The sequence below is a fragment of the Jaculus jaculus genome, chromosome 8 (assembly GCF_020740685.1).
Source record: "Jaculus jaculus isolate mJacJac1 chromosome 8, mJacJac1.mat.Y.cur, whole genome shotgun sequence".
In the NCBI taxonomy this organism is placed as follows: Eukaryota; Metazoa; Chordata; class Mammalia; order Rodentia; family Dipodidae; genus Jaculus; species Jaculus jaculus.
In genome coordinates, this window is record NC_059109.1 from 33,817,687 (window position 1) to 33,840,790 (window position 23,104).

A 23,104-nucleotide genomic window follows, 5' to 3' on the forward strand; every position below is an offset into this window, starting at 1 on the left:
GTAGTCTCAGGGTGCCCTTGAACTCATGGCAATCCTCCTATCTCTGCCTCCTGAGTGCTAGAATTAAAGGCATGTGTCACCACGCCCGGCTCATATGTGAATTTTTAATAAGATTTTAAGTTCTTAAAGGTTTAATTTCCCTTTCCTTTAGAATGTTTTGGCTTACCATCAGTGATACCAAATTCCAGTGTGCTTGGAAGCAGGGATATAAATTTATAAACCAAGGTAATCTGACTTTCAGGATCTCTGAGTCACAGTCACTTTCTTCACATTTCAAGGAACAAGGTATTTCTAGATATTCCTGTTCCATACTATGAATCAAAAGAGTAATTTGTCATGCTATTTGTGTGCAGACTTTTTAAAAATGATAAATTTTAGCATTCTACTCAAAAAGATTAAGTTTTTGATGTTTTTTTAATAATGAAAAGTTGATTAAATTTCACACATAGCCACACCTCCATAAAAGATTAGCACAACCTTCACATTCTAAGAAAGTCCTCTTGCCTAAAACGTTGTGAGCTAGCAATATGGGTTTCTACCACAACGGATGACTCATCACTAGGCATTAAAGAAATAGATTAGTAGAGCCAGTGGTTTTATGACTATGTGTAGCACTGTACTGATAAACCATCTCCCTTCCTTGTAGAAGCCATGCTGGAAATAGAGATAGCTATCTAGGGATTTGAATTGTATTCATCATTTGGCACTTTTTTCTTCATTTGATGCAGCTTGATCAGGTAAGCCAAAACAAAACACAAATCCTGTATGATTTCTTCCATAATTCCTTCTCCCTTTGGATTTAGTCTGTGCATTATTTTCAAAATGTTCTTGATGGTACAAACTAATGACAACTGCCCCCCCGTACCCTTTAATGATTCCCCTTAAGTTGCAATATCAAAACTTAGATCCTAGGCATAGTATACAAGCTGATCATAGCCCATCCTTTATCACAACCAGCCTCCTCTCCACTTCCCATCTGCACTGATTCTGGACTCACCAACTGCACCCTGCTCTCTCTGCAGCTCATGCTGTTTCTTGCCTCTTGATTTTACTCCATGTTGTTTCCTTCACTTAGCATATCCTTGCCCGACTTTCTTTACCCAGATAACTTAAATTTATACATTACAAGTTAGTTTGAATGGCTTGTTTCCTATATCTCTAATCCCCCAAAAGCCAGTTATGTCTTTCTCATATTCCCTATTTCTTTCACTGCATCCTTCCGCTACCATGCTTGGCACACTATTTGAAGCTTACTGTTTACATGTTTGTCTTTGCAACTAGAATGGATATCTCTTGTCTTTGTACTCTCAATCAAGGCACAGAAACTGGCACAAAGCTAAATACAATTAACTACATCTACTGTCAGAGATGCAAACTAGATAAATCCACAAATCAGCTTACCTCAGTGGGATGTTACTGCATCCTTAACTCCCCTCAATTCCTTTATGTTGACTTGATGCAAATTAAAATACCACTTAGTACTGTACAGTTTCTGTGACAGAGATGCACATCTCTCCACCTCCCTTACACTTGATCTAATAGGCTATAACGATATTGGATTTGACCAAATAAACATTTATGTAACTGACTCATTATATTTTGTCCAAAGCAGGTCAGAATCAGGATAGTTTCACTAACCCATTCTTGTTCTACCATGTAAAGGTTAAGGGTTGTACATAAACTTATCTGAAAACCTAGCTCCTTAAAACAATCAAAATGTATTACGTTACAATTTGGGAAGTGTCAAAGATCTGTGTGAAGCTGATCTGTGTAGATCTGCTGCATAGTCTGCCACTAAGCTGGAGTTGAGCTGAGGCTTAAGTGGATAAGGACTCTGTTATCATCACCTCAAGACCTATTCTGGGCTGAGGAACTCCCAGTCAAGTTCACACATGAGACTGTTAATAGTCTTTAAGTTCTCTATGACTTGTGGGAGAGTTCAGATCCTCACCAGGTAAGCACAATTTAGAGGGAGATTTTTAACAATAAGAACAGCTGTGCATTCTTACTAAATTTTGCAGTCTCTTATTATGTAATCTTGAAAGTGACACACACTTTTTTTTTTTTTTTTTTTTTGGGTATGGTACTGCTGCCAAGACCAAACCGGGTATAATGCAGAGACAATACACAAGGTGTGATCACAGGGAATCAAGGGTATTAGAAACTGTATTGGAAACAGATTATCTTAGAAGCCACGGTAGAAAGTAGTAAGCAACACAGAGGATGCTTGGGCCATGAAACAGACTCTCTAACTCACACTGTGTGTTAAATTATTAAGAAATAAACCCATGTGATTCCAAACTTTGGAAATTATATGATATTATGGCATAGACTTGATTTTCTGACCAATCACAGTCTTCATGTAAATCTGTGTACAAAAAGGTACTGATGGCCGGGAAAACTTGGGCATTACAGAACATATAAAAAGTAAAACCGACTGTCGCACTAGCACATGTCTTTACTCCCAGCATTCTGACACTGAGGCAGGGGTATCATTATGAGTTCAAGGCAGTCTGAAACTATGGAATGAGTTCTAGCCTGGGCTAGAGTGAAACCTCATCTTAAAAAAGAAAAAAAAGTGTGGACTGGAGAGGTAGCTCAGCTATTAAGGTGTTTGCTTGTCTGCAAAGTCTAACCACCTGGATTCAATTCCCCAGTCCCATGTAAAGCCAGATACACAAAGCAGCACATGCATCTGAGTTTGTTTGCAGTAGTAGGAGGCCCTGGCATACCAATTCTGTCTCTCTTGGTTTGAAAATAAATAAAAATATTTAAAAATCAAAAACAATTCCCATCCATTTACTTGTTTAACAGAGTGATTATCACAAAAACAAAAATTAAATAAATTTATTTCTGAATCATATATATGTGATCATGTATGTCATGCATTTCACTTAACAGCAACTCAAATATTCCACTCTCAGTGTCTACATGTATGGTGTGACAACACTGTGTTTTGGGAAACCTGTTGTGACATGAAAAGATTCACCTACAAGTCAAATTAATGGGAAATAAATTCACATAAAAATTATTATTTCTGGCTCGAGAGATGGCAGTGAAGGCACTTGTCTGTAGAGCCTGATGGCCTGAATTTGATTCCTCAGTACCAAAGTGATCCAGATGCACAAAGTAGCACATGTGTTTTGTGTTTGTTAGCCGCAGCTAGAGGCCCTTTATACCTGTTCTTTCTCTGCCAAGTATTGTGTTGAACACCTTTAATTCCATAATTCTGGAGAGAGGCAGGAAGATCACTATACTTTTGATGCCAGCCTGAGACTACATAGTGAATTCCAGGTCAGTCTTGGCTAGAGCAAGACACTACCTCTTGAATGACTTTATTTGAAAACAAGAGAAAGAACAATGGTCTTTGGATTATGATAGGTTTTAAGCCTTCATTCTTATATTATGTCTAACAATAACATATTCAGTAGCACAATAATCCTTAGCCATAATTATCTAATACTTTTGTTTTTGCAATGAGGCAGCCCTTTGTAATAGGCAAAGGCATTTTGGTAATAGCTATTTTACCTTGAAAATTTCTCTTGTGAAGTAACCCTACTCTGACCTTGATTAGCTTATCAAATGAGCTCATCCCTCGCTGAAGAAGTCTAGTATATCAGAGAAGTAGCCTGGCAACATGCCAGAACATCTATAAATTGTCTAGAGGGCAAGGGAGCATGGCTCTCTCCCTTCCATGTACTGCACTTCAGAGCCAGGGAATGAGGAAGAATGAAGCAATAGAGCAAGCATGGTGCATGGAATATGACAGATCAAGCTTGAAACTTAGTTCTGCTACTGTGTGTCAAACTCAACTTTGAAATCAGTTCAAACTGTTGTTTGGATTTAATTAGTAATTTACAATTAAAATCAATTAATCTTGGCACTAATAGTTGATTTTATGGCATCAATGAAACACATGCCAATAGAGTCAGTACAGGGACCCGGGAATCTACTACTCAGTAAATTTTCTGTTGCACCGAGAAAAGGAACTGGAGATGAATTCTTCAGCCTTACCTGTGTGTTGCATATCACTGGCTGGTTGGGCCAGCCAAGTATAACTTAGCAAAGCTTGCAAGGCTAACAGTGGTGGGACATCAGAATGGCGCAAGAAGATGAAGGGATCAGCTTTTACTTGGGAAGAACATCAGTAGTGAATGTTTTGGATATTTGAATAGTTGAGTGAGAAGTTGGTGTTCTTATAATGCAAATATAGCTTGAGAAGTTTCAAACATAACAAAGAAAATTAGTACAAATAGAATTGGATTTTATGCTCCTGAAAATATTTTGTTTTGCTTTATATATTTTATTTTCCATGTATATATTGTCCCTAAACAGAATGAATATAGTGCACTTATCTATAACACATGTTGCTATAATTATTGTCTGCACAAAACAAACATTTGTGTTATCTATAAGAAAGACATTTAAAACTTGACATTGGCATTTTGCTCTAATTAAAGGCATACTTTACTTTACCAAGCAAGGCTAACTGTTGTAATTCTAGTGAAAAATGCAGTGGTATCAGTTTAATTCGTATTTGAATAAATGTATTTTTGGCTTTCAATAAACAAAATACATAAGTTTAAACTTGATGTCTAAAATAACTTTTTTGGAGAAGAATCTGGCTATATAGCCCATTTTGTCCTGAAACTCTTGGAGTTGCTCTGAAACTCCTGTTTCAGTCCTCCTGTCTCTCCTATCTCAGCTTCCAGAGGGCTGGCATGACAGGGACATTCTTGGGTCATAATATTGCCTTCGACTTTCATTATTCATTATTTCTTTTAAGTGTTGGCATACTTCAGTAATGTCTTATCTCAGCTATTGAGTTATTTATTTTTAAAGTTATATTGCATGTGTATGTGTGTAGTATGTGTAGTGTGGCTTGGGGCATGTGTGGGGTATGGTGTATGCACATGTATGTGCCAATACTGTACCCCATACACATGCCTATGTAGGCCAGAGGAGAACGCTGGGTGTCCGTCTCCATTGTTCTTATGCTTTTACTTTGAGATAGAAAGCCCCACTGATGAGTCTGGTATGGGAAAGGAGTATAATAGGGTTAACTCTATTTTGACAACATCTCCTAGGAAAACCATTGAGAAAAGGAATGAGAGAAGTGGCCATGAGAGCTACAGTGATTTCGGTGTAACATGGAAGTACAATAGGTCTATAAGCCAGAGCAAGGAAATATTTCACTAGTGGAAATGAATGGAAAAAATTTGGCATTATTATGAAAAACGTAATAGCCACATCAGTCTATAAAGCTCAACATAATGTTTTATATTTGTGCAGAAATAACATGCTACATTAGATATGTAAGGTCTTACCTCTGTGGGTTCATAAAGTATTTTCTAAATTAAAAAGTGCAATTAATTTGTATTTCCTGTTTCACAAAAAAATATTACAAATTCCTTTCCATGTTAACATAGTTTCTACAAGGTAGCTATTTTTTTGTATTAGTTTATTAGAAAAAGGCAGACTTGAAGACTTGAAATCTGGTAGTAGACATACAAGAAGCCACAGGGTAGATGTATTAATGACTAATGATGGGATGTTTTCCCATTTTCATAGTGAGACAGTTGGAGGTAAGACAGAAATGTTCAAAGTAAAATTTAGGCTATCTTTGAATGCACAATTAAGAGAGTTAGAAAATTGAACATTTTCTTCATGCATTTAATATTTGTATGGGATACAAACACATCTCTCTTCCAGTTTTCACTCAAGGAATCGGGGATAAAAGTTGCATCTAATACATTCCTTTGAGCCTCCTAGCTCACACACATTAATTTGAAAACTGTAATGCTGCTCAAAATACACTAGCTGATTTTATAGCAAATTAGTCTACTTGGTTATAAGATAAGTCATAGGTAGAGATTATATGTGTCATATTTTTTTAAATACTGGAAAAAATTTCATCCCCCATATAACTTTAACACATATTCCTTCTTCTTTGGATTTAAAATTCTATGATTAGACATATTTTTATTAGAGCACAAATACTCATAATCTTCCATTTACAACAATTTGTACCTTTTTGTGAATGGCTTTGTCGTATGTTTCCAGGAAACTGCTTTCTATCTCTGGAAGAAGCATCTTATCATAAAGTGGGGATAATGATGCAGATGGAACAGGAGGAAGAAAACAAGAAAGGTAGTGTGATCAAGACGGTGTCATTCCCAGACAATATCTAATTACATCATTTTAAAAGAGGAAATTGTGGGAGGTATAAATTCTAACTGATAGCATGGTGTCAGTAAGTTCAAAAAGGTTGCTATTTTCTAAGGAGTAAGTGACATGAAAGTTTAAGTGGTGAATGGACCTGGAGGGTCAGTAATTGCACCTGCTGTGCTATGTTATTTTGCCTTTACACCTACGGGCCCTCTTTATCTTGTTTGAATGATGTAAATTCTTCTCATGTTACTTTGAGTGAAACTACTTGTACTGTGGGGATATAAAGGCAACTTTCAATGTAATCCATTTGGCAGATTTCACAGTGACATTAAAGATCAAGACGTCTGTGAGTAATGACAGTGCTCATTTGTTTAAATGTCAAACCTAAACCTCGTCAACTTTCAGGGAATATGTCAGCAAAGAATGAGTTTCTGTTCAGCTGGAGAGGATCTCGATGTTACTCAGTCCTGAGGAAAAGAGCTTTCAGTATCTGGAGAGCAGCATGTCTTGAGTAACCTTTCTAAACTGAATGGCATTGACTATTTCAGTACTTGGGGCTGTGGACAGTGCTTTCTTCCTTGAGGTTGTGAAACAAATTGTCTCAGTCTTCTTCGTGAAACTGAAACTCAGGCTAATAAACATGTATTCCTAAACTAGGTAATTAGGATATGAAGACCATAGCATACAAGGTCTACACAAAACAAAAGTAGAATAATGTCAAATCAGAGCACATTCCATCACAAAGATTAAGCCTGAAATTAGGAAGGGAAGTAGTTATGATTTTTAGCTATCCCTGCTAAATGTTTTATTTTCTTTGAAAACAATGATCATTTTTCCTAAACAGGACTTGAAGAGGATGGCAATGTCATTAACCATTGTGATACTCTCTTGGTCGTGGACATGGATGCAGGGGAGGAAAGGCAGCTCATCCAATAGGATTTGGGCAGACATTTGGTAGCAGAGACTCCATTCCTGACTTGCTTTCTAGCTCTGGAGTGGAATACAAATTGATAATTCTAGATCTTGTCAGAACAAATGAGACCGAATCTCAATATCGCCCTTTAATAAGTCGCTTTGCAACTATAATTCTTGTTTTATTTCTTCAGTGTGGGTTATTTTGAAATGGCCCAGCCAGAAAAGGTACTCATCACAGGTACAATTTTGATTATCCAGTTAACAAAAGTAGGAGCACAATGGAATGAAAGGCTGTCATGCTAATAGCCTGGCAACTTAATGCTGTAACCCCAAAGGTGACAAAGAGGACAAGAAAAAAACGCTATCATCATGAAAATACTTGTCCTTATGGGAAAAGCCCTAATCATGTGTGTTTCAACTTCATTCACTTTGTCAATATCCCAAGAAGATTCTCTAGTTTTACATTAAAAAAAAAAAAAAGCAAAGATAGAAAAGGCAAACTAAAATTCTCAGAGATTTCTTGTCTCATTCACAATTTGCTCTGGAGAATTCCTCTCAGACCCATACTAACATCTAGTTTCCTTGCTGACAGAACACCCTTCCTACCCACATTGGTACTGTAAGAAGAGAAGGTAATAATTAGGTTAGCCTGAAAGAAAGCATAAGAAATTCCTAATCTTCCTCCACCGAGGTTTCAAATTCTTTGCTTTGATTCCAAAGCTTCCCATCTTACTTCATCACACTCACCTTGTCCCTCTCCTTTTCGTGATAGAAAAATCAAGAGCTGTTCTGTTAGCAGCCCCCACCTCCTCCCCTCATTCTGCACAGACCTCCTCCACACTGCCCTCTGTATTTGAAAAAAAAAAAAAAAAAAAAGCCTTTCAGCCTCCGGTTCACCATTGATCAATGCACGGGCAGGCTCCTTCCATTCACAATTTAAGTCGTCCCTCCTTCCTAAAGTTCCTTATCTTGATTCCCCTCCCCCACCCCAGTAATCTCCACCACCTCGGTCCCCCAACCGCCCTTACACCCTTCCTTAGCCCTCGGAAATTGTGGTGGGGAGAATAGTAAAAGGGGAGCAAGGATTCCTGTGTTTGCGCGACCAAGGAAGTGTCTGACATAAAGCTTAGTCTCATTAAAATAAATAAATAAATATATATATGGTGGAATTTGTTGATCGGTTGTAAAATGCTTCCTGAATCTACTAACCACCACCCCCCGGGGCGGAGGGCGGCGGGGGCCCGGGGCGCGGGGGGGAGGAGGGAGAAGATACCGGCTGGATGAATGAATGAATGCTTAAAGGGAAGAGAGGTGACTGAAAGCTCGGTGCACTTTTCTTAGACGCTCCGTTCCTCCGGCATGGTTTCCACTTGAATGAGTGCTCTCCCTCCAGGCGTCTCCACTCTGCTCCTTCATTGACACTTCTTGACAGGAGCCTGGACCTCACCGCCTGGACCTCACCGCCAAAGGGCATGTGTCTCGCCTGCGAACGCGCGGTGAATTCCAGCGTCTCCCGGGAACATGCAAGCTCTGCTCCGGGGCATCTCGGCATCCGACCCCCCTCCCCGCAACACCGAAGCCAGGCTTGCACCAAAGCTCCCCAGACCCACCTGGGGATCCTTGCCCTGCCCCTAGGCGCTCGGGAAAGAAATACGGCTTCCCCCTTGGTCCCTGCAGGAAAAAATCAGAACCATCACTCCAGGGATCGGTCCTGGTTGGTAAAATTAGAAAACTTTTTTTTACGTTGTTTTTTTTTTTTCCCCCTACTATTATTGTTATGGTTCTAAATTGAAGCCTCCTGGGAGAGCAAAACCGTTTGCCCCTGGGACAGGAGGGGAGGAGGGTGTCCGTGGCCCCCGGCGGAGGAGACGGCCAGCACTCACCCAGGACGTTCCCCACCAGAGCCACGACGAACACGATGATGTAGCCGGCGATGAGCACCCACTCGTACTCCTTGGGGTGCAGGTACTCCCTCCACAGGTAGCGCAGGAACTCGTCGTCGTAGTCGGTGGGCGTCAGCGCGGGCTCGTGGGTGCCGTTGAGCTCGGCCGAGCCGTTGCGCCGCGGGCGGGCGGGCTCGGGGCCGGGGCCGGGGCCGGGGCCGGGGCCGGACATCGCGGGGCGGCCGCCCTCCCTCCCGCCCTCCCTCCCTCCGCGCCCCGCGCTCGCTCCGCGCTCGCTCGCTCTGCGGGAGGCTGCGCCCCGCGGGAGGCTGCGCCGGGCTCCCCGAGAAAATGACGTGAAAGTTCGCGAGCCAATCCTCGGGGCGCTGCGCCCGCCCGCAACTTCACCGGCCGGGCAGGGCCGGGCCGGGCGACCGGGCGGCGGGGCGGGGCAGGGCGGGGGGCGGCAGCGGGGGACCCCCCGCCCCCAGCACCTGCGCCCGCCACGCTCCTCCCCCAGGGAACGGAGGCGGGGCTGGGGGGGAGGTGGGCTTAACCCTCTTCGGGCGGATCACGTGTCCTCTCTACCCCTTTCCCTCCGTTTTGCATGCAGTTTCTATAATTAGGTGCAGACACATGTAGGCCCGTGGACGTGACAAAAAGGTCAACACATGATGCCCTCAGGCGTAGGTCTGTGTGGCACAATACAAAATTCAGGGCGCTCCGTGGTGATCTTCAAACGGGACCATGCAGAAGTCCCTGCAGTCAATTATTTGAATGCTTAATGTCAACATACTTTGACGTTTATCACCTGCCAACTCTAACGCATCGCCTTCCAGTTTCCTCATCAGAAGTTAGACCTGAGGTCATTTCTGAATTGAAGGGCTTAAGAGGAATTTGCGCTTGCAAGGTCAAGTATGATGTACAGTTGAAGGACACCAAGGGTGGCTCACGTGACCATCGTAAATCTCCAAGTACATCAACAATATTACTCTCAGTAGAGACACAAGTGGGAGCTGCGTGTGTTTCTGCAGAATACCACATACCCTCTGCCTTTTGTGTGTCCAGGACTGATTTCCTCAGCCATCGCCTTAGGAATTGGTTTCATATTAGAGAAGAAAATGTATATTCTGGGGTCATTTTTTTTTAGCATGTGAATATGTGTTTATTTAACATTTAATAGCCTTAGAAATGCTTCACTTAATTAATGCTTCTCTCCAGTCTTGGACTTGGAAAAGGCCTCGGTCTCATCTAGTGCGTACTTCTGCTTGAGAGCGGGCACTCCTGAAAGCACCACTTAGGTCCCCATTTGGACTGGGTGTGAGTGCTGCCATGCACTATTTCCACTATTATAAAATTGCCCCCAAAGTCAGAAAACCAGTTCTCACATTAAACTAAGTCTTAAGGCCATAATGTGCCTTTATGATTCTTTTATCGTCCCTCTTTAGTCTACATCTTGACAGTATGTAGAATAAATCTTTCATGTTAAATTCTACACGCATTCAAAATAAGAGTCCTAGCTCCAGCTTCCCTTTCCATGTCTCCTGTGCTCATCTTTCCATTGGTTTTCAAACGTCCTTGTTTCTGTAACTATGTGCATGCTTGGTCGACCTTTACACAATTGTCCATCTCACAAACCACACAACTGTGAGGAACTCTTAGTATTCTAGCCTGGCTCTAGCCAGCACACGAAGGACACGAATCTTTAGATGCAGTCAGTGTTTGTATCTAGTCATTTCCTCAGTCTTCACAAGGGACTGATTGATATACTTGCTGCTACCCCACCTAATCACAAGATTTCATATTCAGTTTGTATTGTACACAAAATTCTCTCATGGACATTTCTGAACCCTGAGAGAGGCTGCTTATTTTAGCTTCTTTCACAGATGAGAAACCTGCTTCTGGAAAAAAAAAAAGAAAAAGAAAAGAAAAAAAGATTCACTGAAGAACAAGTAATTAACCAGCTTAAATCTCAATTCGGTGCTTGGAGACTACAGATGCCCTAGCTCACAAGAAATACTACTGTAGTATTTCAGCAGTCTGTACTTATTTAACTTTATTTTAAGATCAAAGCACGGATAAACATCTTATCTTTTCACCAAATATTTATTGGGTGATAAATCCCCTTTCTGACACAAGTTAAGCACGTGGCCGTTTTCACGCATTTTGCTTCTAAATGAAACTAGAGAATGAACAAATCTACCAATAAACATTTAAGAAAAGCATTAGGGCTGGAGAGGTTGCTTAATGGGTAAGACACTTGCTTGGGAAGCCTAAGGACCCAGATTAGATTCTCCAGGTCCCCTGTAAGCCACAGGCAAACAATGGCGCATGCATCTGGAGTTCGTTTGCAGTGGCTATAGGCCCTGGCATGCCCATTCTCACTCTGCCTCTCTTCCTCTCCCCCCACCTCTAATAAATAAATACATCTTAAAAAAAGAAAAGAAAAGCAATAGGAAGGGATGATGACACCCAAATAACATGAAGTGATGGTAGAAAGTCTCAAAGGTTATGTTAGGTGTGAGTTGTCAAAACCAGAAAGACGTCTCTGAAAAGACATGGAAGCAGGAACCAAAATATTGTGTTTACATATATTAACTTAATTTTGCTAAATTGAGATTTAAATAGATCTTCTTAGATGCTAATGCTGTTAACCAAAGGATTATCCATCTTCCAGACCTGATTCTACCTGTTTGACAAGCAGACCCCTTGTGACCTGGTTAAATTCACAGACACATATCACCTAACTCTGCTGTACTGTGGCATCATCCTCTAATTCGTTCATATCCGTATTTTCCTTTCTTACCAGTACTGTTTATTTCTAAACAGGGACTTTATTGCAACTTTAGTTTGGATTTATATTTGTTAATTCAGATCTCTTGTCTTTGGCAATCCCTAAATATTTACCCCATACAGTATTTCTAGGAAGTTGTGTGATGTTGAATTTGCCTGTACTTCAGTCTTCCCACTCAAGATATTCTTCTACCAATCACCCTTGATTGGTAAAGTTAGTAAATGAAGAGATATGAATACTTCCAATACTTCCAAAATAATTTCAAAATTTTGTCTTATTTTGTGACAAGATTTATCTTGAGCCCATAAATATTCCTTATACCCTTGTATTACTGGGTGCTCTGTTTTAAATATGTGATACTCTGCTGCCACTCAAAATTCCACTGAAATGCCCCAATACTTTGTGCTTCCTTTTTTTGTAAGCATAATGGATAATGAGCACTGCAGCCCATCTTTAGATTTTAACATCTTAGAGAACATCTGACAATAATTTACTGTTTGGGGGTATTACTACATACTTCAAAATCTTTCAGCTATACATAAAAGGGAAAGGTAAAGACATTTTAAATTTTGTCTCATAATATCCTCTCTATATTGTTAAAAGAGATCCACAAATTGATATTTTAAAAAGAGTCTAGTGCACAGAAATTATATGAAAAGTTTATTGAGGAACATTTTAAAATGCATCATGCCCAATCTGGAATATTACTTGCCACACATAAACCTTAGTGTTAATACTTTTTATAAAAAAAAACCTCATTGTGTGATGAATAATGATTATAACTACCTTTAGCTCTCCTGCTACTCTAAACATAATGAAAAGTTTGAGAGTGAGGAAAATAAATCTAAAAAAAAAAAAAAAAGATTTTCCCTTTGCTAGTTGATTAACAGAGATTGTGCAGAAATCCAATTTATATTTTCTATCTCTGGTTTTATTTTTATCTTGCTAGTTAAAGTACTCTTTTTGTAGGTCTGTCATAACTTTCTAGAACCATTTCACTAAATGTTTCTGAATAATTGTTATATATCAAGGAGTTTATCTAGAAACTTGCAAGATGAAAATGAGTAAGCTAAACCTTGGTGATTAGTAAGTTTTCTTGTGAGTTAAAAATGTTGAGATTTTCAAATGACTGCATGATTAAGAATGACTTATTTTGCATGTGAAACTCTGAGAGTATGAGAGTAGCCTCTCTCTAGCTGAGTACTTACAGAAGGTGAGATCACCCTGTGGTGAGTAGGAAGAAAAGCATTGTGGGAGAGGGAGCAGCAATTTCTGAATATCTGTAAATAAGAAGCCAAAGCAAGGTACCATCCAGCAAGGCAGTGCTTTGATAACAAGGTTGTAGAACATGAATGAGAAAGTAGAAGTTGGAGAGCTAAGGCAAAGAGCAAGAAAATAACCCTGCTATTGAAAGAAAAACTATGGTTGTGGGAATGAAGGGGGAATTAGGTATTATTCAAGAGTGCTAGAATGTGGATAGGTATTATTTAGAACAGAATGCAGAGATCAGAATACTACCTTGAAAAAGATAATATGCCAGTGGAACAGTCAATATTTATTTATAGTTTATCTGTACATCACAACTGCATTTTCAATTTTTGATTGCTGTCTAGTAACTACATATTAATGAAGTACAGTATGATGTTTCAATAAATATATACAATGAACAATCAGCAAATCAGAGTATTTGCATATTCATTGCCTCAAAATTTGCCATTTATTCATGGCGAGAACATTCAAAATCTATTATCTTAGATGTTGTGAAATAAGCAATAATAATTGCTATCTCTGCTCACTGTACTATAAAACACTAGAAAGAATTCTTCATCAACAGTTGTCTGATGATGGGAGATGATGTCTCCCCTAAGTAAAATCATTCTCTGTCTATATTTCCTAGAATCTAGATGTTTATTTTTCACCTATTCACTCAAAATTATGAATGTTGTCTAATTCATATTTTTGTCCTCAAACTTGACACTCTACATGTCACTGTTTGCCAGTCACTACTTGTTGATTGGGACTTACTTCAACTGAAGGGAAAAATTGATTTCTTAAAGTAAATATTTTATTTACTATATGTCTTACTGGTTTAAGTAATGACAAAAAAGTTCCTATCTCAAAGAAGTAAAATGTGGTTTGTTTCTGATTCTTTAGAATGGATAAGGTTAGGAATCTTTCTATTTTGTGTGTCATTGTATGAAGTTACTTCCTTTTTTCATTATCCAGTTCTTTTTTTCTCCCTTTTTCATAATGGCAAATGAGGAAAATGGGAAAATAACAAGGAGTACAAAGATTATGGTTTCTAAGGTACCCCAGGAGTACAAAACGCCTTTCAGAGTGCTAGCCTCTTGCAGCACCCTGTGGTGAGAGCTTCCTGTGACGCCCAGCACTCAGAAAGAGGGACTTCTGGGAAGGAGGTGCTGTTAGCATCATATCTGAATTTCAGAACTTTAGACCTTAGGCTCCAGGTAGCTCTGCTAAAACCCTGGATATGTTCTTTCAATGCTTATTTTTCTTCTTAAGCTTATTAAAATATAATAACATTTTGTAGAATGCAGTAAGCAGCAGGGTTGCTGGAATTAAAGCATATATTCCTATAATCCACATTATTGTATAGGTGAAATTCACCTCATTTTTTTTATTTTTATTTTTGTTTTTATTTTTTTTATTTATTTGAGAGTGACAGAGAGAGAGAGAAAGGGACAGATAGAGATAGAAAACGGGCGTGCCAGGGCTTCCAGCCACTGAAAAGGAACTCCAGACACATGCACCCCCTTGTGCTTCTGGCTAGCATGGGTCCTGGGGAATCGAGTCTTGAACCAGGGTCCTCAGGCTTCACAGGCAAGCACTTAACCGCTAAGCTATCTCTCCAGCCCTTCACCTCAATTTTATTTACACAAATATACAATGTGGGCATTCCATAAAGTTGCAGTAAAAGATATTCATTTATTTGATTCAAATGTTGACAACAAAGTACAAAAACAAAACAAACCTTTATGAGTGACACAGGGCACATGAAAGGTAAATTTCATTGATTAAAATCATGGGTCATATATTGGGAATCCTTTTGTTGATGATGATTGTTTTACTTTTTATTTTCTAATTTATATAAAACTCACATATAAAAGTTAACATGCATTGCTTATGTACTGGATATGTCCATAATTAATAAAAGTAAGTAACCATTCTGGCCAATTTGAAGGCAACTTAATGTTATGTTGTGTTATCATCATTTCATACTTCCTTAAGTCATATTTCCCCTCTACTAATATGTATGTAACCATTGACCAATATTTTGCTACTGTAAATTTGTCTATTCCATAATTTATTTAAAAAAACTATCAATGGAATTATAACATATATGGGTTTTCATGTTGGGTGTTTTTGATTTAGAAAAATATTTTTAAGATATGCACGTATTTTAGCATGTACCATTACTTTATTTTCTTGATAAAATGTGTATTTGTTTACATTTCCAGTTATTCCAGCACCTTGTATTAAAGGATCTGGACATTTTCTCCTAGATGATCTTGGTACCTTTGTTGAAAATAAATTATCCATAGATGGATGGGCTAATTCCATTGTCTTAACTTTATTCAATTGATTATATATACCTATCTTTTTGTCAGTACAATGTTTTGAGTATTGTCTTTGCCATATGTTTCCAAATCAATGTAAGTCTGCTGCTTTTGTGTTTTCTCTTTAAGGTTGTTTTACCTACTAAAAACACCTTGAAATTCCATATAGATTTTAGAATTAGTGTTTCATCTCCAGAAAAAAAGGAAGTTGGAATATTATAAAGGTTTTGTAGGTCCATTTTAGCATATAGTCATCATAATTAGCCTTCCAATCTATAAACACAGTGTTATCTTTCTATTTATTTAAGTCTTCTTAAGAACTTTGTACAATATTTTTCAGTATTTTGTATATTTTCATGCTTAGCTCTTATGCATTTGCTTTAAATTCATTCCTAAGTATCTTATTTTCTCTTATACTTATCAAAGGAACTGTTTTCAAATTCTTGTTTTTTAGATGCTCCATGTTAGTATATAGAAATGCAGTTTCCTGCATTGATCACATGGTAGAATGCATCACTTAAACAGTTGTATATGTGAGTGTGTGATCATGTGAGTGTGTGTGATCATATATGTGTGATCATGTATATGCATGATCATGTGTATGCATGATCATGTGAGTTTTTGTGTGATCATGTGTGTGAGAGAGAGATCATGTCCTCTTCCAGATCTATTTCCTCTGCAAAAGCTACATGGACACCATTTCTTTCTATTCCATACCTAAATGGCTAGAACTTCCTGCTCACTGTTATTAAATAATAGATATGAACCTCTTCACCTTTTCTTAAACTTAGGAGAAGTTTTCAGTCTTTTTATTAGGAAATGTGATATTAATTATAAATGTTTCTTTGACGTCTGTTGTCATGATGAAAATTCCTCCTGTGCCTGTTTTGCTTAGTTTTCTGTTGGCTGAATCATGAAAATATATAAGTATAATCAATATTTTATATCTATTAAGATGATTTTGTGTGCCTTCCCTGCCTTTATTGTGGTATATTTATGGGTTCATTTTTATGAATTTAAACAATCTTATTTCCATGTGCCCACAGGGATAAACCTTCTAGCACATGGCATATACTTTTAATATCCTGCTGGATCCAGTTTGCCAGTATTGTTTTTAATTTTTGGTTTATTTTTATTTATTTATTTGAGAATGATAGACAGAGAGAGAAATAGGGAGAGAGAGAGAGAGAGAGAGAGGGGGGGGGGGAATGGGCTCATTAGGGCCTCCAGTCACTGCAAAGGAACTCCAGATGTTTGCACCACCTTGTGCATCTGGCATATGTGTGTACTGGAAAAATCAAGCCTTGAACTGGGGTCCTTAGGCTTCACAGGCAAACCATCTCTCTAGCCCTGGTTTGCTAATAATTTTTTAGGGTTCTTTTTTTTGGCATTGCATCCATTAGAAATTCTTCTCAGTATCCCTTGTCATGTGGTATATTTATCTAGCTTTGCTACAAGGAGAGCACTGGCCTCAGATAAAAATTCTGCAGTTTAAATTCCATTTTTTTTGTCCTCTCCGCGTTTGAATATGGAATAGTCAGTGGGTAATTTGGAACTTTTGTTTCTTCACTTGTGAATTAATAAGTCAAAATGGCTGTAGACTTTATATCACAATATTTATGTAAAATGTTAAGAAGAGGTGGCTAGACATAGGACTAATAGTAACAAAAACTTTACTTTAACCAGGATTAGTATAGCTAATTGGTCTTATTTGTCAGTATAGCATCTATGACATCAGTCACATCCATTCCAGTTGTTTGGCAATGAAATTATTGTCACTAATGGTAACCATAATGGCATAAAATATGTGTGTGTATATGCATTTGTGTGTGTGTGTAGAGAGAGGGAGAGAGGGGTTGGGGATTAGGGTTGATGTGGCCCAAATTCTTAACATATATTAATCTTCATAACACCATAATTAGGGTTATGATATTTCCCCTAATTTTCCATGTAATGATGGTAACTAGGTTTGGATAACTTGTCCAAATTTACCCAATGGCGAAGCTTCAAAGAACCAGTTAATTCTACAACTGATATAGTAATAGTCACAAAATTAGTCATTATTCATTCCCATCTAGAAATTCTTCGAAAATTTATGTAAATAAGATTAACCAATACTTTAAATATAATCTTCACAAACAATATTTCTTGAAATAACCATTTGGATTAAATTGGAATAAAATGATAAAAATAAATAAATCTATCTTTTTCTATTACCTTGAAAATGAACCTTTTTTGTTTTTTGAAAATTAACTTATTTAAAAGCTCCTTGATTTAATGCCTAAATGAATTAACATTGTGATTGTTGAAACTGTCTAACTGCCACCTTTACATACCATACACTTATATATAAAACATTTAATACTAATGTCTGAATGTCTTCCATGAAAGAGAAAAACAGAGCTATTATCTGAATTTTTAGTTTGCTAGGATGTACATGAATTGGGGTTAGTATAAACATCCTTGGCTATTTTCTGTGGTACCATAGCATATTATTTAAACACAAGATTAACTATTAAAACCAACTAAGATAATATTAATTGGTTTTGGCATTTGAATGCAAAAATTAGGGAATTTATCTTGAAATTCAATAAAGACAGATTCAAAAAAATGAATAAAACAGCATAAACTGTCTGTTAAACTGTGGATTCATTTTATTGGATTAAACATAAGTACATTTATCATTTTTTTTTCATTTTTATCCATTGCTTTTAATTCATCACTTTTATCCATTTCTGTAAAAATACCATTAGCAATTGAATAGTAATTACATAGAATCTGCAAATTATTTTGGGAAGTATGAATATATTAACATTATTAATTTTTTCAATCCATGAACTATTTTTCCTTTTATGTGTGTCTTTAATTTCTTTCATTGATGCTTTAAATTTTAGTGCACAGGTCTTTCATGTCCCTGATTAAGCTTATTCCTAAGTATTTATTATTTTCAACACTACTAAAATTGGAATTTTAAAAGTGCTGTTTCAAGTAATTTTATGTTATTGCACAGAAATAAAACCAATTAAAATTAATTTAATTATTTATTTATTAGAGAGAGAAGGAGAGAGAGAGAAGGAATGAAAACACCAGGGCTTCCAAGCAGTGCAAATGAACTCCAGATATATGTGCCACCTTATATATCTAACTTACATGGGTACTGGGAAATTGAACTTGGGTCATTAGGCTTTGCAGGTGAGCTCCTTAACCACTAAGCCATCTTTCCAGCCCAATGAAGCTGATTCTTGGGTATTGATTGTTTATTTTCACGTGTGTGTGAGTGTGTCTCTGTGTTTGCTCATTCTGGGGTCTTTTGCCTCTTCAAATGAATATCCAATACTTGTACCACATTTTGCAAGCAAGTACCAACTACTGAGACTTCTTGCCAGCCCCCTGTATATTGATTTTAATTCCTCCTTTCCAATTTGAATGATTTTTATTTTGTTCTTGCCTAATTGCTCTGTCCCAGACTTCTAATACACTATTGAATAGGATTGGCAAGATTAAATATCTTTGCTTTATTCTTAATCTCACAGAGAAAAAAAAATCTGTTTTTTTATTTCACTACTAAGTACATTAGCTGAAGGCTTCTTATGTGTGTATTTTATTGTGTGGAGGTATGTTCTCCCTAGGCTTAATTTATTCAGAGCTTTTATCATGAAATGATGTGAAATTTTATCAAAAGTGTTTTATAAATCTGTTGATACAGTTAGATGACTTTGTTCTCCTTTGTTCTGTTAATGTGATGTATCATACTGACTTTGACATGTCAAACTATACGTGAATTCCCAGGGGTGAGCATTATGGGATCTTGGTTATTATCCTTTCAGTGTACAACTGAATTCACATCACTAGTACTATCTGAGGATTTGTAATTGTATATTTATCAGATCCGTGGGTCTGCATTTTATTTCTGTGGTAATATACTTGTTTCCATATAATTGTATTCATATAATAGTAATGTTGACCTCATAAGATGAGCTTGGAAAATTTTCTTGTTCTATTTTTGGAAAACTGTAAGGATGGTTATAGATAACACTTTGGATATTTGGCAGCTTTGCTGCTGAAGTCATCTTGTCCTGGACTGTTCTTTGTAGGGAAGTTTTTATTTCACACTCACTATACTTACCTGCTGTTGGTTTATACATGCTTTCTCTTTCTTGCTTCAGTGGTGGAGATTGCATATTTATAGGAATCCATTTCTTCTATGTTGTCCAATTTACTAGAATATAATTATTCATAATACCATTTAATGTTCTTTTAAAATGTGGTATTTCTTTTAATGTCTTCTCTGCTTTCTGAGTTTATTTATTGCAAGATTCCAAGAGAATATTTTTAGCCAGGTATGGTGGCACAAGCCTTTAATCCCAGACCACAAGAGGCAGAGGTAGAAGTATTTTCATGAGTTCAGGGTCACCCTGAGATTACACAGTGAATTCCAGGTCAGCCTGGACTAGAGTGAGACCTTCAAAAAACAAACAAAACCAACAAAGAAATAAAGAAAGAAAAGAGAGAGAGAGAGCATTCTCTTCCTTCCCTGCCCCTCTGCTCTTTCTCTCAAAAGCCATGTTAGAACTAGGTCTCAGGTTTTGAAATTATCTCCTGCTATGATAATTGAGTATTTCTCATTATACTTGGCTGAGAGGAAGGAATGTCTCCTTCCCCATCTCCATCTACCCCAGAAATGTACTGTTCAAGCCTCCTCCCTCCCATTATAGTTTCCCAGTCATACACCATGCAAGTGTCCTGCCTCATGGTGTACTTTCCCAGTCATGCACCATGCAAGCCTCCTCCCTCCCACTGTAGTTTCTATAGTCATACTTCATGCAATCCTCCTCCTTCAAAGTATACTTTCCCAGTCATACACCATGCAAGTCTCCTTCCTCACAGTGTAGTTTCTACAGTCATAAAACATGCACACATTCTCCCTCACAGTATAGTTTCCCTCCTGCTCTTTCTGAACACCCTTAAAACCCACTGGCTGTCCTGACTCAGGGTTCCAAAGCCAACTTCTTTGCTTCCAAATATCTACAAAGATGCAGTAATTAAACAGTATGACATTTCTATAAAAATGTATACTGACCAATTGAACAAAATAGGTAACTCAGACATGAACCCATGCATGTATAGTCAACTAACCCTCAACAGGGGTACCAAAACTAGCAAAGCAGGAAGGATGGTCTCTTTGATCAGTGTTGTCAGGGAAACTGAATACACTATGCTGTATAACTCAAATTGGTTAGATTTAGACTGAAGGCATGAAATCATAAAACTGACAGACAAAAGCATAGAGAACTTTAAGGTTGGCTTTAGCAATTGAGTCATTGAAAATAAAACCAGAAGCACAGGTAAACAAGAGAGATCAAACTAAGCTCTCTGCTGAGGAAGCCTCTCAGGGGTGGGGACATAACCTTATAGGTTGACCATCCCTTCAGTCAAAGTACTGTGAACGAGCAGAACAAAGCAAGACAGACTTCACAACAAAGGAAATAATCAACAAAACAAAACCCATGTGATAGAAAAAAATATTTGAAAGTCATATGCAAATATATGTGTGCGCTCAAAATTCACACTTTGAAATTCTAATCCCTAAATGTTCATATTCTGAGATGGGACCTTTAACAGGTAATTAGATCACAAGAATAATGCCCTCGTGAATTGGATGAGCTTCCTTTGAAGAGGATCCAGATGCAACCATGACCTTTTTCTGTCATGTAAAGACCAACTGCAGAAGAAATCTATGCTGCAACTCTAATCTTAAACTTCCAGCTTTACAAACTATGAGAAATATATTGCTGTTGTTACTAAGCCATTCATTATGGGGTTCTTTGTTATTATACATGATCAGGTATGAATTTACATAGATGCTCTATGTTAAAGCTAATATCCAAAATAGATAAGGCAACTTTATAATGTAAACACAATTAGAAATGCATAAAAGACCAGAACATATTTTTCCAACATGAAAAACATGTATTTGAAGAGATGCCCAGAACATTAAGCAGCAGGGAAATGTAAATCAAAACTACATGACATCACCTCAAACCTGATTATTGTTACAAATGGTGAAAGCTCATGAGTTGGTGAGGATGTACAGAAAAGGGAGTTCTTTGTGTAAACTGGTATGATTATTAAGGGAAATATTATGGTAGCACATTAAAATGTTTTAAAAGTAGCAATTGTAATTTTTGTTATATATATCAGGGTACGAAAATGGGGACCTTGAAGAGATTATCTGTGCTCCCATGTTCATTATTACAATATGTTTATGAGAACCACATCATAAAAGCAATATAAATGCACTCTAACCCACAAATGGATAAAGAAAATATGGTATGTAAATACAATAGAATATAATTTAACATTAAAGAAAGGAAACCCCCAGGCTGCAGAGATTGCTCAGTGATTGAAGGTACTTCCATGGAAAGCATGCATGTCTGGGATGCTCTGGGTTCAAATCCTAGTACCCAAGCAAAGACAGATGCACAAAGTGCCACATGCACCTGGAATTAGTTTGCAGTGGGAAGAGGCCCTAGAACACCCATTATTTCTCTCTTCTCTTGCAAATAAATAAAATATGAAAAGAAACCTTTCCATTTGCAATGCTATCTGGTCCTTTTTATTTAAAACCTGCATTAAAAGTTGATATCTAATTTTTAATTTATTGCTCATTTTTGGTGAACTTGTTTAGCTTTTTCAAGATGTTTTGAGATGTCCTCAGTTGAACTTTCTCGTCCTGGTGCTTTACTGAGAAAAAGGACAGAAGCCACTGTTAATACTGATGGTAATGGAAATTTGTCCATCTTGCTTCTTACCCATAGTCGTGACCACGTGGCCTCATTAGTAAATGCTAGAAATGAGTGGTGCATCTGCACGATGTCAGAGAAAATTCCTGCTGGGCAGTATGAAAGCCTGTGGAGTGCCCACACCTGCTACATATTGAATGCACTGATGACTCCTTGTGAGTTACAGTTGCAATTATGAGTAGATTCAGGACCCCAGCATTAACATGAGTTTTTTTTTTTTTTCTCAGAAAATAAAATTGTAGTTGTTTGAGGTAAAATAAAGCAGAACTTAAATTCACAAACATAAGAAATGACAAAGAATAAGAGATTGAACTGTTATCTATAACAAGGAACTTTCACTCTCTAATGTTTTCTGGCTAACATTGCATTAGACTAATCAACTGAACAGTTGCCCTAGGTTATATGTACCTATTCTTTTATTTGGAAAAAAAAATATGTAACTTCATCTATTTCATGGAAAGATCTAGGTTCACATATAATAAATAGACAATAAAATTTATATATAGCCAGAAATGGTTATTTTGCATTTTTAAAATATTTTTTATTTATTTGACAATAAAAGAGGAAGAGAGAGAGAGAATGGGCATTTTAGGTCCTCCAGCCCCTGCATATAAACTCCAGACACGTGTGCCCCATAGTGCATCTGGCTAATGTGAGTCCTGGGGAATCGAACCTAGGTCCTTTGGCTTTGCAGGCAAACATCTTAACACCTAAGCCATCCTTCCAGCACTCATTTTGCTTGTTTATAAATCAAAGTTCTCTGTAAAATTGCATCACAATGAAGTTATCCTTCTACAGTGGTGGCTCTTAAAATTTTCATAAGATTTTAAGCACTTAATGAAATGAAATGGAGCCCATCCCCACTAACATGGTCATGTAAATATTCACACCATTTGAAACCTATTCACAGAGTTCTAATTGCAGAACCTCAGTATGGTAAGACATACAATTGGAAGCATC

The 23,104-nt window shown here is 37.5% G+C and overlaps 1 protein-coding gene across 1 annotated transcript in view; it reads right to left on the reverse strand.

The window, feature by feature from the left end:
• Hcrtr2 (hypocretin receptor 2) overlaps nt 1-11,754 on the reverse strand; it is a 107,293-nt gene extending 95,539 nt beyond the window's left edge. The window contains exons 1-2 of the mRNA XM_004668188.2: nt 11,728-11,754; nt 8,970-9,162 (exon numbers count right to left, since the gene is read on the reverse strand). Of these exons, the coding sequence (XP_004668245.2) occupies nt 8,970-9,162; nt 11,728-11,754 (220 nt within the window). The remainder of the gene's footprint in view (nt 1-8,969; nt 9,163-11,727) is intronic.
• Nucleotides 11,755-23,104: the final 11,350 nt, after the last annotated feature.